The sequence below is a fragment of the Mustelus asterias genome, chromosome 8 (assembly GCF_964213995.1).
Source record: "Mustelus asterias chromosome 8, sMusAst1.hap1.1, whole genome shotgun sequence".
Lineage (NCBI taxonomy): Eukaryota > Metazoa > Chordata > Chondrichthyes > Carcharhiniformes > Triakidae > Mustelus > Mustelus asterias.
Window position 1 is genome coordinate 110,063,058 of NC_135808.1, and position 14,897 is coordinate 110,077,954.

The window sequence follows — 14,897 nt, forward strand, 5'->3', positions numbered from 1 at the left end:
CACAGCACATTTATTTGAAAGAAATGCAGTGTACGTCATCTGATGTCCTAGCCAACATATATTCTTCAACCAACACCTAAAAATAAATATTTTAACCATTTATTTTATGCTGTGTGTAAATTGACTGCCATCTTTTCCTGCATTACAACAGTGATTACACATCAAATCTACTTCATTGGCTGTAAAGTACTTTGGAAAGTTCTGACGTTCTGAAGTTCTTTCATTTGAAGCGAGAAAAATTCAAACAATGTTAAGAAATTGGTTTTCTCAAAACCTTGCAAGCCCCTTGTTTCTTATGTATGAATGGGGCAACATTTTACATTGCTCGGGTGGGAGCCTCCTCGGCCCAGAAGCGATGAAATAGTAGGAAAAGATGTCAGGCACATGTCCCGATAACATTGTGCACTCAAGTAATATTTTGGTCAGAGATTGGGCCTGTAATCTCCAGAGTCTAGAAGACTGAGAGTTGATCACATTTAAGTGTACAAACTTCTTACAGGACTCAACAGGGTAGATGCAGGAAGGGTGTTTCCCCTGGTTGGAGGGTCTAGAACCAGAAAACAGTTTCAGGATAAGAGGTAGGCTATTTAGGACGAAGGTAAGGGGGAATTTCTTCAGTCAGAGGATAGTAAATCTTTGGAATTCTCTACCTCAGAGGGTTGTGAAGACTTAGTCATTGAGTATGTTCAAAGCAGAAGTTGATACACTTCTAGGTATCAATGACATTAAGGCATTTGATGATAGTGTGGGAAGATGGCATTGAGGTAGAAAATCAGCCATGATCTAGTTCAATGGCAGAGCAGGCATGAGGGGCTGAATGGCCTACTCCTATATCCTGTATGCAGGGTTTGTGTCCAATAGCTATGAAAGGGCTGTGCCTTCTAAAATTCCACTCTCAAAAATGGGGCAAGAGAGAAAGGTTATGAACTGAATTGACAGTAAGTCTATATTTTGCTTTTGTGCCTTCTGGTTCGGGGAAAATCAAATTATCAAGTGATGAATGAACGTGTATTTATATAGTATCTTTCACATCCTAAAGGACATCACAGCCAATTAATTACTTTTGAGGTGTGATCACTATTGTTATAGAAGCAAACGTTAGCCAGTTTCTACACTGCAATGTCTCTCAAACAGCAATTTATCACAATATTTGTTGTTGCGAGTTTTTTTAAAAGTTTATTTATTAGTCACAAGTAGATTTACATTAACCCTACAATGGTGTTACTGCGAAAATCCCCTGGTCGCCACATTCTGTTGCCTGTTCAGGTACAGAGGGAGAATTTAGCATGGCCAATGCACCTAACCAGCATGTCTTTTGGACTGTGGGAGGAAACTGGAACACCCGGAGGGAACCCACACAGACACAGGGAGAACGTGCAGACTCTGCAGTGCAGACAGTGACCAAGCTGGGAATTGAACCCAGGTCCCTGGCACTGTGAGGCAGCAGTGTTAACCATTGTGCCACCCCTCCGCCCAGAGTGATGGGTGGGGTGGCGGGCAGGGGAGGCGGGCAGGGGAGTCGATTGTGGAATTAACAGTGGCCAAGAAACTGGAAGAACCTCTTGTTTCATCTTTGGTTCTGTGGGATCTTTTATTTATCCAGCATCAGGGCAGACGAGGCCTGGGATTAACATTTGATCTGAAAGCAGCAGTGTTCCCTCTGAAGAAGCAGTCTGGATTACATGTTTAAATCTTGGAGTAACTCTTGTATCCATAGTTTCAGTGGAAAGAGTGCCACTGAGGTGTTTTGTGTATGTGAGGATGAAATGGTGATTCCTTAGAGGATCAAATAGCCTACCAACACACTGCCTAGACCCACACATGAAGACGCCTCACTTTATTCACTGATGCAGGACCTGTGCCTCAATCGTACAGAAGAAAATAGCATAAACAACAAATTTAATAAAATTATAACAATATAATTATGCCAAATATAGTGAGGAACAACAGTCAACTTCATCTTATTTATTCCTTGAGGTAGAGATGCCTTTACTTGATTATAAAATCCGAGAAACAAGTTTCTTTTGAATGCAACACGCCATCGTTTTGAGTTCACTAAATTGCGAAAGGGTTTCTTGATAAATCAATTGAGACTTTTATTCAAATAAGTTAAGGCACAAGTTAAGAAGTACATTTTCAGTTGGTATCATCTTGATCTGACCTGATTTTTCCAGAGCCCAGACGTTCCCTGAAAATAGAAGAATGCTTATAGAATAAAGACACTCTCCAGTTGTTCAAGATTATTAATAACTTATGATTCACGTCATCAGTAAAGTGATGGAAGGGTCATCAACAATGCTACCAAGTGGCACTTACTCAGCAATAACCTGCTCACTGACGCTCAGTATGGGTTCCACCAGGGCCACTCAGCTCCTGACCTCATTACACACTTAGTCCCAACATGGACAAAACAGCTGAACTCAAGAGGTGAGGGGAGAGTGACGGCCCTTGACATCACAGCAGCACTTGACTGAATGTGACATCAATGAGCCCCAGCAAAACTGAAGTCAATGCGAATCAGGGGGAAAAGCTCTCTACTGGTTGGAGTCATACCTAGCACAAAGGAAGATGGTTGTGGTTGTTGGAGGTTAGTCATCTCACTCCCAGGACATCACTGCAGGTGTTCCTCAGGATAGTCCTTGGCCCAACTATCTTCAGCTGCCTCATCAATGACCTTCCCTACGTTATAACATCAGAAGTGGCGCGAACAATGTTCAGCACCATTTGAGACACTCCAGATACTGGAGCAGTCAGTGTCCGTATGCAGCAAGACCTGGACAACATTCAGGCTTGGGCTGACAAGTAACATTCTTGCCACACAAGTGCCAGGCAATGGCCATCTCCAACAAGAAGAAATCCAATCATCTTCCCTTGACTTTCAATGGCATTATCATTGATGAATCTCCTTCTATCAATATCCTGGGTGTTACCATTAACCAGAAACTGAACTCGACCAGCCATATCAATACTGTGGTTGCAAGAGCAAGTCAGAGGCTGGAAACTCTGCAGCAAGTAATTCACCTCCTGACTCCCAAAAGCCTCTCCACCATTTACAAGGCACAAATCAGGAGTGTGATGGAATACTCTCCACTTGCATGAGTGCAGCTCCAGCAACGATCAAGAATCTTGACGCCATCCAGGACAAAGCTGCACACTTGATTGGCACCCCCTTCAGCATCCACTCCCTCCATCACTGATGCACAGTGGCAGCACTGTGTTCCATCTACAAGATGCACTGCAATAACATCACCAAAGCCCATGCTCACCACCTACAAGTTCCCTCGATGCCACACCATTCTGACTTGGAACGTTTTTGCTGAGCCTTCACTGTCTCTGGTTCAAAATCCAGGAAATTTTTACCAGCATTGTGGGTGTAGCTTCATCACGGACTGCCGTGATTCAAGAAGGTGTTTCGCCACCTCCTTCAAGGGCAATTTGGAATGGGCAACAAATACTGGCCTAATGTGATGCCCACATCTCATAAAAGAGTATTAAAAAGAGATACTTAATGTTTTCTAAGCCAGAATGCTCTGGGCTCAGTTCCTACTCTAGGACTTGCTGGCTACAGAAAACCCAGTGCAGGGGAAAGCGGTGTACATTGGTGCCAGGTTCTAGCCCAGATAAACAGGGAACTTCTGTGGTAAGAAGGGCATCCACCTGCCAAATCCAAAAATGCTATGAATGGAGATGGAGAAGGATGAGCAACCAGTGCAATGGCGATCTCATGATCCCATGTAACATGGAAAAAAAGCTGGAAGATAGAGAGAAGTTTCAGTCAATTCATTCTAAACTGAGAAAGCCCAAGTGGTTTAGAAGCCCATTTGGGACTGCAAAGCGCAATTATTTCTCGATTTAGTGCATCAAAAAAAAAACAGGAGGAAATACTGACCTTGACTGGGTTTTCATAAAATATCCAGAAAGTATACACGGTGTGACATCATGGCATTTCCTGGAAGGTAGTGACCACACTTTCTATTCTCTCTATGGACTGCCATTAGCAGCCTTTCCCCTTGGTTCCGTGGCTATGACTCATCTTTCATTCTCTCACCCTACAGTATAAATATCTCCCATTTTCTATGCCTTTTAGCTTTGACAAAGGGTCGTCTGGACCCGAAACATCAGCTCGTTTCTCTCCTCACAGATGCTGCCAGACCTGCTGAGATTTTCCAGCATTTTCTCTTTTGGTTTCAGATTCCAGCATCCGCAGTAATTTGCTTTTATTTATGTTGAAGTTTAACTTCATTTAGAGGTCAGAAGTATTCAAAACCACGAACTGGGCGCATCATTTATAATAGTGACAATTCAATGTAGATAAACTTACTGCATGTACTTGTCCCTTTCCATATTGCTGAGGTAACGTTGTGTCTTGGATTTAAATGATGAGTTGCAGCCATTTACTGCTTTTTGATTATATTTAGTGGGGTCATAGCGACCTACGGCAACATTGTTCTGCAACAAAACAAAATCAGTGGCGTGTTCATAAAAAGAGTTTCCCTTCATTCGGCTTTTCCCCCGAAGGGAAGGTTTATTTCCCTAATCCCAGCTCGCTCAAGTTTCATGCATTCTTGTTGAAACTCTCACCTATTCTGACATCTCATACTCTTTAAAATAAAGGCATAGTACCTCCATATTTTTTAATGGGTCTGTAATCTGTTTTCCTCTCTTTAATCATAAATCTGACCTTTAACATTTCTTGACACTATAACAACTCACAATTGAGTAGTGTCCAATCCACTTTGGACAGTACCTTGTTTAATGTGAACAATACCCTCTGTAGTTCTTTCAAACGTGAAACAGAACAGCCAGGGGAAACATTATACCCTTGACATCCAGATCAAAGGCTAATCGATTATTTAAAACGATGAGTGGAGAAGAGGGGGTGAAGGAGGATAGTGCTGAGTGAAATGGAACTGAAAGTGAATGCTGGAGCATGTCACAAATCTTGGGAATAGAGATTATCACTTCACTCACTGATACACATTAGGGACAGAACATAGCTTTGGCAATCAGGCTTTTTACTGCTGCCATTATGTAGAATTTATGATGTGGAAATGCTGGTGTTGGACTGGGGTGGGCATGATAAGAAGTCTCACAACACCAGGTTAAAGTCCAACAGGTTTATTTGGAATCACGAGCTTTCGGAGCGCTGCTCCTTCATCAGGTGAAGGAGTAGCGCTCCGAAAGCTCGTGATTCCAAATAAACCTGATTGAATTTGTGTTCTTTGTAGAGTCTAATTGGTTAATTTCTGCAAATAAATCTAGTCAGCCAATTTGGAATCCTAGCTAGCACAAGTACATTGGCAGTGGCGCAGTAGTATTGTCACTAGACTAGACTCAGGGTAATGCTCTGGGGACCTGGGTTCGAAACACACCACGGTAGATGGTGACATTTGAATTCAATAAAAATCTGGAATTAAAAGTCTATTGATGACCATGAAACCATTGTCGATTGTCGGTAAAAACCCATCTGGTTCGCTAATGTCCTTTAGGGATGGAAATCTGCCACCCTTATCTGGTCTGGCCTACCTGTGACCCCAGGCCCATGGCAATGTGGTTGACTCTTAACCGCCCCTCTGAAATGGTTTAACTTACTCAGTTCAAGGGCAATTAGGGATGGGTAATAAAAGCTGGCCCAGCCAGCGATGCCCACATCCCATGGACGAATAAATGAAAGTAAAAGTGTTTGGGAGTGACTTGGAGACAATAGAAGTCCAGCAGCCACTAGTCCTGGGATTGCATCATTCTTAAAAAAGTTACTGGATTGCTGTAGGGGCTACAAATGACAGGGTATCAGCCTCCAACCCAATGGGTATATGAGATCTGCTTATGGAAGGATTATTAAAATACGCTCGACAGACCTCACTGGTGTGAATGGGTGGGTGAGTGAGCGAGTGGTGGGAGATAAATGCCTTGTTCACACTTACAGGGTTAAAGGTGAGCAGCTTAACAGGTACCCGGCCACCCCGGCTTGTGGACGACAAGAAAGGAGGTGGCTTTCGGTTTTCTAGTCTGGGAAGTTCTCTCACATCGTAAAAGGCAGACTTACCCTGTTGAACCGCAGGAGAACAAGGTTATAAGACAGCGCATCAATGCCACATAAAGCAAAACACAGTGAAATGAATGTCAACTGTTTTTCAGAGAGAACTGTAATAAAGGGAGCAGCCCTGGAGACTAACTACTGGCGGTCGAAACATATTCAGCCCACTGTAGAATATTCTCTCCACTGGGGGAAATGGGTACTGCTCCATCGTGCTGAACCTTCCATATCTTTTCTTTGCTGGACTTAAGAGGTCATCAGTGAATGACATGAATTTATACATTCCAGGGTAGAGGTTCAGTGGATTCTAAAAGAGAAAAGACAAACACAATTTTTTTTCACTCATTTATTCCAGATCTTTCCAGAAATTGAGAACTTCTATTGTCTGTACATACACTTATGAACGTCTTAATACTTATTTAAACACAGGACTGCAAATTATTAATGAGTCAATGCATTTTGCAGATTGTGACAGAAATTATGGTTTATTTTCACAAGTACATTGGCAGTGGCGCTGTAGTATTGTCACTAGACTAGCAATCCCGAGACCCAGGGTAATGCTCTGGGGACCTGGGTTCGAAACCCACCACGACGGATGGTGACATTAGAATTCAATAAAAATCTGGAATTAAGAATCTACTGATGACCATGAAACCATTGTCGATAAAAACCTATCTCGTTCGCTAATATCCTTTAGGGATGGAAATCTGCCACCCTTATCTGGTCTGGCCTACCTGTGACCCCAGGCCCATGGCAATGTGGTTGACTCTTAACTGCCCCTCTGAAATGGTTTAACTTACTCAGTTCAAGGGCAATTAGAGATGGGCAATAAAAGCTGGCCCAGCCAGCGATGCCCACATCTCATGGACGAATAAATGAAAATATAAGTGTTTGGGAGTGACTTGGAGACAAAAGAAGTCCAACATCCACTAGTGTCCTGGGATTGCATCAATCTTAAAAAAGACTGTTTAATAAAGTCAAAAGCATATTTTGACTTTATTAAACACTGATGTATTCATTGTGTCATTTGAGGAATGCTGAAGAGGTATCCAAGTTAAAAGAAAATAGTGATCAGCAATAACAGAGCAGAATTATTCTGTCTAGGGTTAAAAAAAATTTTTTGGATATATAATTTTTAAAAATTCTTTCATGGGATCGCATTCCATTCTTAATTCCCCTCGAGAAAGTCTTGGTGCACCCATTAGAAAGGGAGGTCCAGAACTTTGACCCAGTAACAGAATGTGACTTGGAAGGGAATTTGCAGGTGATGGGGTTCTCATGCTGCCTTTGTTCCCCTGTTGGAGTTCCTCTAGTGTCTCCAGGGGTGGCTATCTCTAGGGGCAACTTTGGGCCTGTCCAACTTATTTTTATTCATTCGTGGAACATGGGTGTCGCTGGCTGGCCAACATTTATTGCCCATTCCTAGTTGCCCTTGGAAGACAATTGAGGGTCAACCACATTACTGTGGGTCTGGAGTCATATGTAGGCCAGACCAGGTAAAGACAGTAGATTTCCTAGCCCAAAGGGCATTAGTGAACCAGATGGGTTTTTCCAACAATTGACAATGGATTCATGGTCATCAGTAGATTCCTAATTCCAGATATTTTTTATTGAATTCAAATTGCACCATCTGCCGTGGTGGGATTCAAACCCAGAACATTAGCTGAGTTTCTGGATTAGTAGTCTAGCGATAATACCATGAGGCCATTGCCTCCACACTGATATATGGTCTCACCACTTACGTTAAGGACATGGAAAGAAGCACAGGAGAGGACACGGACATCTTCCAGAGGTCAATATATTACATTTCTGATAGGTCCTCAGCAGATTGCTAATGGTATTTACATGCTCTGCGACCTCTCTCCATTTCTGCTGACTAATTTTCTTTGGCACTGTCACCCATCAGAGGAGCAGAGAACCTCCTCCCAAATGTATACTCACCCTCCATCGCTGCATCCAAGAACTTTGGACCGGCGTGGTTCAAAACATCCTGCCTGTTGCCCCACAGGATCACTGACCATTTATCCTATCCTTTAACGCACTGCAGGCTACCTTCAAGTGGGTACACCTGACTTGGCCAGATCTCCTGCCGTTATCCCACCGGAATTAGCCAGCTGCCTATTGGGAACACATTTTGCACTGGCAACAGTGTCTGCACTGTAGGTGAAAAATTGGTTGCAATGTGGGTTTCCTCCGGGTGCTCCGGTTTCCTCCCACAGTCCAAAGATGTGCAGGTTAGGTGGATTGGCCAGGTTAAAATAAATTGCCCCTTAGAGTCCTGGGATGCGTAGGTTAGAGGGAGTAGCGGGTAAAATATGTGGGGGTAGGGCCTGGGTGGGATTGTGGTCGGTGCAGACTCGATGGGCCGAATGGCCTCCTTCTGCACTGTAGGGTTTCTATGAAATTCTATGTGTCTTCACACCACCTGCACTTTACCAGAGTGAGTTTTATTTTTCCCCATGATTTTTTTCTGACTTGAGCAAGTCTACCAATTTAATATAATCGAGTGCAAAATGATATTCAGTGTTAGGCTATGGATTGAGACAACCTGAATGCAGCACTTTTAAGACTTTCACAGAGATAGGCACTTTTCATCCCGTTGCATAAATGGATTCACACTACGCTCGTCAGGGAACAATGGAGCATAAATTCAATAATTTTGTCACTTTAGCTATAAAATTGAAGCAATAATAGCTAATTTAATAGAGCAATGTCCCACAATCGATTTGCATAGGTTTTGGGCCACTGCTAAATTTATCATGGACATTTAGGCAACAGCAATAATAGGTCTTATTTCAATCTTGAAATTGAGTTTCTCCGACCTTCACATTCATAATTCAGGCTGTTGCTGCTCCACATCTATTCCCTCACCCCTCCAATTTTGCCTCCTCCTACACCCCTGAAGTTATCTACAGGTGAGATTCGAAAGGCCAGTGTGGTGAGCTGCGGTAGCCATAATTATGGACTGGCCCGAGGATTTGCCAATAAGGAGCAAAGACAAATTTAGGACCGCCCTTCAGGCTCTCTCTTGTGGTACACGAGTCCGGAGTATTTGATCGTTTCCAACCCATTATCAGGTGGTATTGAATTTAGGCCTCAGTATTTTCACTCAGTATAGTGATCAAAACTCCTGGCAATCTTCATTGATCTACAGGCTAACAGCTGACCTAAAGAATGGCAAGAAAAATAAAACAGTGAATGTGAGATAAACCCAGTTGTTTTATATATACATACTGTTGCAAGGTGTCCAGTTTTTATCCGATCGCTCCTTTCACCTGTAAAGAGGTCGTAGGGTCCACGTTTGCTGACCACTCTTGTCATTAGGTTATCTATGCTATTTCCAAGGTCATAGGCACTTGGTGCCAAATCACAGCCCTGGAAAAGGAGGTATAAAAGGAGAGTAACCTGAAAATTACTGTCAGCAAAGTTACTGCAGAAGTGCTCATTAAACATTCTACCACCCAAGATTTTAGATTTCAGTGGAAGTATTGGCCCAGTTAGTGTTTGAATTCAGGAACAGTATTGAATTTGAGGGAGAGATGTTTTTCAGCTTGGTTGTTTGGACGGTAACGCGATGGGAGCAGATCTCCCATTCATTGTAGAACACTGCTTTTAACTTCCTTTGAACTGAACGTAATGAAAATTTAATTGGTTCAGCAACTGATGAATAATCCACTCCCTCAGGTTCCTGTGCAAGACGTGAAGACAAAAATGATCTCTGAGGAGTCAAAGAGGCTTGGTCACTTGGGTGCTTTTTCTACATTTTTTGCAAATGATACTTATTTCCAGACTGTGATAACTGCAATCTGGGTTCGTTATAACTGAACGTAATAGTGAAATGTTTATTTAGTTGTGGCATTTTTTGGCAACTATATAGTGAAACTATGTGAAATAGCTTGAGAAAATGTTTACATTAAAGGCACCAAGCACATCATTGCAAATACTTTGTGATTATTTAAAATAATGCAACAGAATGGGGCAGCACAGTGGTTATCATTGCTGCCTCACAGAGTCAGAGACTCAGGTTCGATTCTGGCCTGGGGTGACTGTCTGTGTGGATTTTGCACATTCTCTCCGTGTCAACATGGGTTTCCTCTGGGTGTTCCAGTTTCTTCCCACAGTCTGAAGATGTGCAGGTTAGGTGGATTGGCCATGCTAAATTGTCTCTTAGAATCAAAATGGTAAAATAGGGCCCTAAGTGCTGGGCGGACTTGAAACTGGGAGTGTTTCAGATCCAACTTTTAGACCCGTTTTGAGGCGCTCCCAAAGGAACTCTGCCTGCGAAAATACCAGCGATTCCAACTTGCGCTGCACAAGCCTGTGAGCGGGGCTCAACATGCCTGAAATCCTGCAGCTCCGATCAGTACCTCTAACTGTGCATGCGCAGAAAACAAATTATAGAATACTGCTCGCTTGCCACATCCCTCCCAAGCCAGATAATGCCTCCCCCTGGCCCGCAGAGACATTGCCCCACCCCCACAACATTACTGATCCCTGATCCCCCCACCCCCTTCGCCACCCAGACCGATCGTGGGTCCTTTCCCCTTCCCCCCCCACCGATCTCAGACAAAGTGGCAGCGGACCCCCTTCCCCCCCCCCCCCCCCCCGCCACCGATCTCAGGCAGACTGGCAGTGAACCCCCTTCCCTCCCCCCCCCCCTCGATCTCAGGCAGAGTGGCAGTGGACACCCCCTTCCCCCTCACTGATCTCAGGCAGAGTGGCAGCGGACCCTGCCCTCCCCCTCACTGATCTCAGGCAGAGTGGCAGCGGACTCTGCCCTTCCCCTCACTGATCTCAGGCAGAGTGGCAGCGGACCCTGCCCTCCCCCTCACTGATCTCAGGCAGAGTGGCAGCGGACCCTGCCCTCCCCCTCACTGATCTCAGGCAGAGTGGCAGCGGACCCTGCCCTCCCCCTCACTGATCACAGGCAGAGTGGCAGCGGACCCTGCCCTCCCCCTCACTGATCTCAGGCAGAGTGGCAGCGGACCCCCTCTTTTCTGCCCCCCACCAATCTCAGGCAGAGTGGCAGCCCCCCCCCCCCCCCCCCCCCGCCGATCTCAGGCAGAGTAGCAGCGGAGCCCCCTTTCTCTCCACTGATCTCAAGCAGAGAGCCGTCGGATGCTCGGCACCTACCTCCTCACGAACTGGAGCGCTCTATTCGGACTTCTATGGAGCATGTCTGTTTCACGCTGATTCTGGAAGGGTGACGCGATGGTAAAGGGGGGAGTGCCGGTAAGTTTGGGCATGCAGCCCATTAAATCAATTTAAATGCATGCAAATGCACCCATTTTGCGGCCATTTTTGGGCTTTGGTAAAGGGGGAAATCGGTGCGGCTCGGGCTACTCACCTCATGCCCAACTTTACCAAGTTTTCGCGTCCAAAAATAGGTGCAACACAATGGTAAAATCGGGCCCTTAGTGTCCAAAGATGTGTAGGTTAGGTGGATTGGCCATAGTAAATGTGCAGGGTTACAGGAATACTGTAGGGGTTGGGCCTGAGCAAGATGCTCTTCCGGAGAGTTGGTGCAGACTCAATAGGCTAAATGGCCTCCTTCTGCACTATGAGATAAAAAAGGAATGATATACTTACCACAGTGTCAAGAGATTGGTTCTTTGCTGTTTTTGAATCCATCAATCCTTGTGTCCCAAAAGACTTCTGAGCGTTCTCCTCCAGCACTGCAGTTGGAATCCCGCCCTTCCCATATGTACCAGGACCTGGGCTATTAACCTGAAAAAAAGAACAGAGTAAATGAAATGTCAACTGTTTATATTCTGAATTAATAAGAAAGTTTATTTATTAGTCACAAGTAAGGCTTACATTAACACTGCAATGAAGTTACTGTGATATTCCTGTGAAAAGAATTAACGTGCTTGAACATTTTGGGATCAAAACAGCATAACTGTTTTCCATGAACATATCCATGGAAAATGTCTCAGTCCAGCAGGTTAACACTATTGTTAAATCGCAAACAATTTATTTTATGACTTCAGTAATAATTTTTTAGTGGTACAGAATGGTAGAATAGCACTGAAAATTGCTGACACCAACAGTCATGCAATAAATAGAGTTACCTTGCAGTATAGACCTGTAGGAAAAAACACCCTTTATAAACCACGTGTATAAATCTTATAGACCTGGAGGAAGGTTTCATGATGTCCCCATACAATGGACAGAGGACATTTTGCACTTAATGCCATTCACTTTAAAATGTGTATTTATTTTCATTTGTTACATTTTTGTCTGAATAATATGAAAATGTGCATCAGAAAATGTTTCAAAAGGCAACAACTTAAACCCTTACATCTTTTTTCTTCTTAAATCGTTCTTCATTGGTGTCACAAACACCTCTGCTTTGAAAATTCTTCTTCTTTAATTGATCAAGAAAACTTGGGATCTCATATTTACCTGGGCCAAGACTTGTTTCCTGTAGTTAGAAAGAAACAAAATTGTATTTTTTCTCAATTTTGATTGCTAACTTTTATTTGCAAATCAAGCAATTGCACAGACTCTACCCAAATGATCCTATAAATGCCACATGCAGCAGAATTCAAACCAAATTCCCAGATTTCCAAAATGTTTAGTGGTGTGTTTCAGTCATATATTTATACACATGGCCTTGCAGACAGAAAGAACAGGTACACCACATTGTGCCTGTTTCAGTTAAACCAAATGATGGCCATTTGTTAGCTTATTCCACATGACCGTGCCTCGACCAGAGTCATGCTGCTTGATATAAAATTTAAGCAATGCTAGGCAGTTAATTGTCAGTTATCATCAGCTGGTGCATTCTCCATGGCAATGCCTCTACCTATCAGAGTCCACTTGCCAACCAATCAGCACCCTTTTCTTATACTGCATAAAGTTGTTGTTTCCTTTGACATTGGATATTCTTGACTAGTTACGTAGCATCAATAATAGAGGCATAGCAAATCTTCACATGTCTCTTCCTATTTTCCTAAAACAGTTCTGAACTTAATATTCTCAGAAAACTCAACAAAGGGGTCTAAGAACAATCTTTCACCTCATCCAGAAAAAGCTGTGGCATTTTGAGTAGTGTCAAATTAAACTATGGACATGGGTTTTGAAGCTGTTTAAGCTTATTTCATATGGAAACATTGCACTATTAGGAGGCATAGATGGAGCAAGTAGCACATTGGCACAGTGATTAGCATTGCTGCCTCACAACGCCAGGGATCCGGGTTCGATTCCAGCCTTGGATGACTGTCCATGTGAAGTTTGCTCATTCTCCCTATGTCGGCGTGGGTATTCTCCTGCAGTCCAAAAGTGTGCAGTTTAGGGAGATTAGCGGGTAAATACATGGGGTTAAAGCCTAGGTAAGATGCTCTGATGGAGAGTTGGGGCAGACTTGATGGGCCATATGGCCTCCCTCTGCAGTGTAGGGATTCTATAATTCTATGAAGTCTCAAAGGACAACATTCTCATTTTTTTGGAAGACTCAGACTCCACATTCTAAGCGATTAGAATTGGGTTACAATATCTGGTCAGATAAAAGTAGCCCTCCAGAAAGAGATGGGGAGCATGCAAGAAGGAGAAGGGTTGCTGATGGCGGATGGCACAAAGGATCTGTCTACCATTAGGTGTCTCTGGTTAAGGCTAATATTGGGAACTTGCAATGTAGGGACAGAGGGGCAAAACACCTTGGCAGTCCTTCCCCCACTACCTTCCCAGATTCTGATCTTCCTGGAGATGTGGTATTCCTCTTTAATTCTAATTATTTATTTAGCTCCTGGATGTTGGCTATTCTCACTTTGCTTTACTAAAAACAATCTTGAAGATTACTAACAAAATGTGATGGGTCATCTAAGAATGAAAATTGTAAAGCATTGGAATATATTAATTGCTGCAGATTTTGCTGCTTTCAAGCAACCCACATTTGTATTTTCCTTTTTCCTTGTAAATCTTTCAGCAAGCATAAAAGATTCCAGGTGGGATTTTACAGCTTGGCTCATCCTGAAAATGTAAAATCCCACCCAAAGTCAATGGACCATTCCATGGTCCGTCCCTCGCCCACTCTGATTCCCATGGCTGGTGGGGCGGTAGAATTCTGGCCTCCATATCAACCCTAGACTCACTGGTCTTTCTCAGCCAAGAATTACCCATGCAGACAAATGGGAAGTCTATCTCAAAACCACTGCAGGTCGTTATGAATGCTGGCCTTGGGCTGTTATGTTTTGTCTGAATCCTTTAATGCAAATTAAAGTTCCATAATTTGTAGACAAGCCCATGTGACCTCCTAATAAATCTCCCTGGAGACAAGACCATGTGATCTGTTTATTATGGAGACAGAAATTCAGCTTAAAGCTTATTCAAAGTCAGATTAAAATTTTAACACCTTGAAACAAAGGGGCAAATTTTCCTGTTCCAAGGGAATCGTAGTGGGCAGGGAGCAGATCATGGAAAGGTCTGTTGACCTCGGACAGGATTTTCCGGCTTCAGGGCGAACATGGCCGGAAAATCCCACCCAAAGAAGACGACGAGTGGTCATGCTGCTGCCCAGATTCATATACTCTCGGGATCAGTCAGACGGAGGGGTTTGGGAGAGAAGACCAAAAGCAGGTTCTGCAATGCTAAGCAGAAGAGAAAGACCGCTTTTGAGTTAATCATCAAGCAGAGTGGTGGTGAGGATGGAGCCCCTGTTCAAGGAACCAATGATTATGGAGAGTTAAAAATCAAGGAATCTTCTCCAGAGGCTACCTTGCTACTAAAGTCCATTCAAATTTGCTTAGAAGATTGAGTGAAGGGGAATTTGTTTAAAGGAACACTGGAAGGTTCGCCCTGGTGGTGCAGGGAGAAGAAATGTTGTTAAAGCTGAGGATAGTTTGGGATTTTCAAATATAGG

The 14,897-nt window shown here is 43.6% G+C and overlaps 1 protein-coding gene across 1 annotated transcript in view; it reads right to left on the reverse strand.

The window, feature by feature from the left end:
• Positions 1-2,061: 2,061 nt before the first annotated feature.
• The window catches only part of LOC144497956 (ciliary microtubule-associated protein 2-like), a 29,407-nt gene continuing 16,571 nt past the window's right edge, over positions 2,062-14,897 (reverse strand). The window contains exons 4-10 of the mRNA XM_078219422.1: positions 12,339-12,461; positions 11,627-11,764; positions 9,272-9,412; positions 6,177-6,344; positions 5,925-6,047; positions 4,322-4,449; positions 2,062-2,188 (exon numbers count right to left, since the gene is read on the reverse strand). Of these exons, the coding sequence (XP_078075548.1) occupies positions 2,137-2,188; positions 4,322-4,449; positions 5,925-6,047; positions 6,177-6,344; positions 9,272-9,412; positions 11,627-11,764; positions 12,339-12,461 (873 nt within the window). The 3' untranslated portion in view covers positions 2,062-2,136. The remainder of the gene's footprint in view (positions 2,189-4,321; positions 4,450-5,924; positions 6,048-6,176; positions 6,345-9,271; positions 9,413-11,626; positions 11,765-12,338; positions 12,462-14,897) is intronic.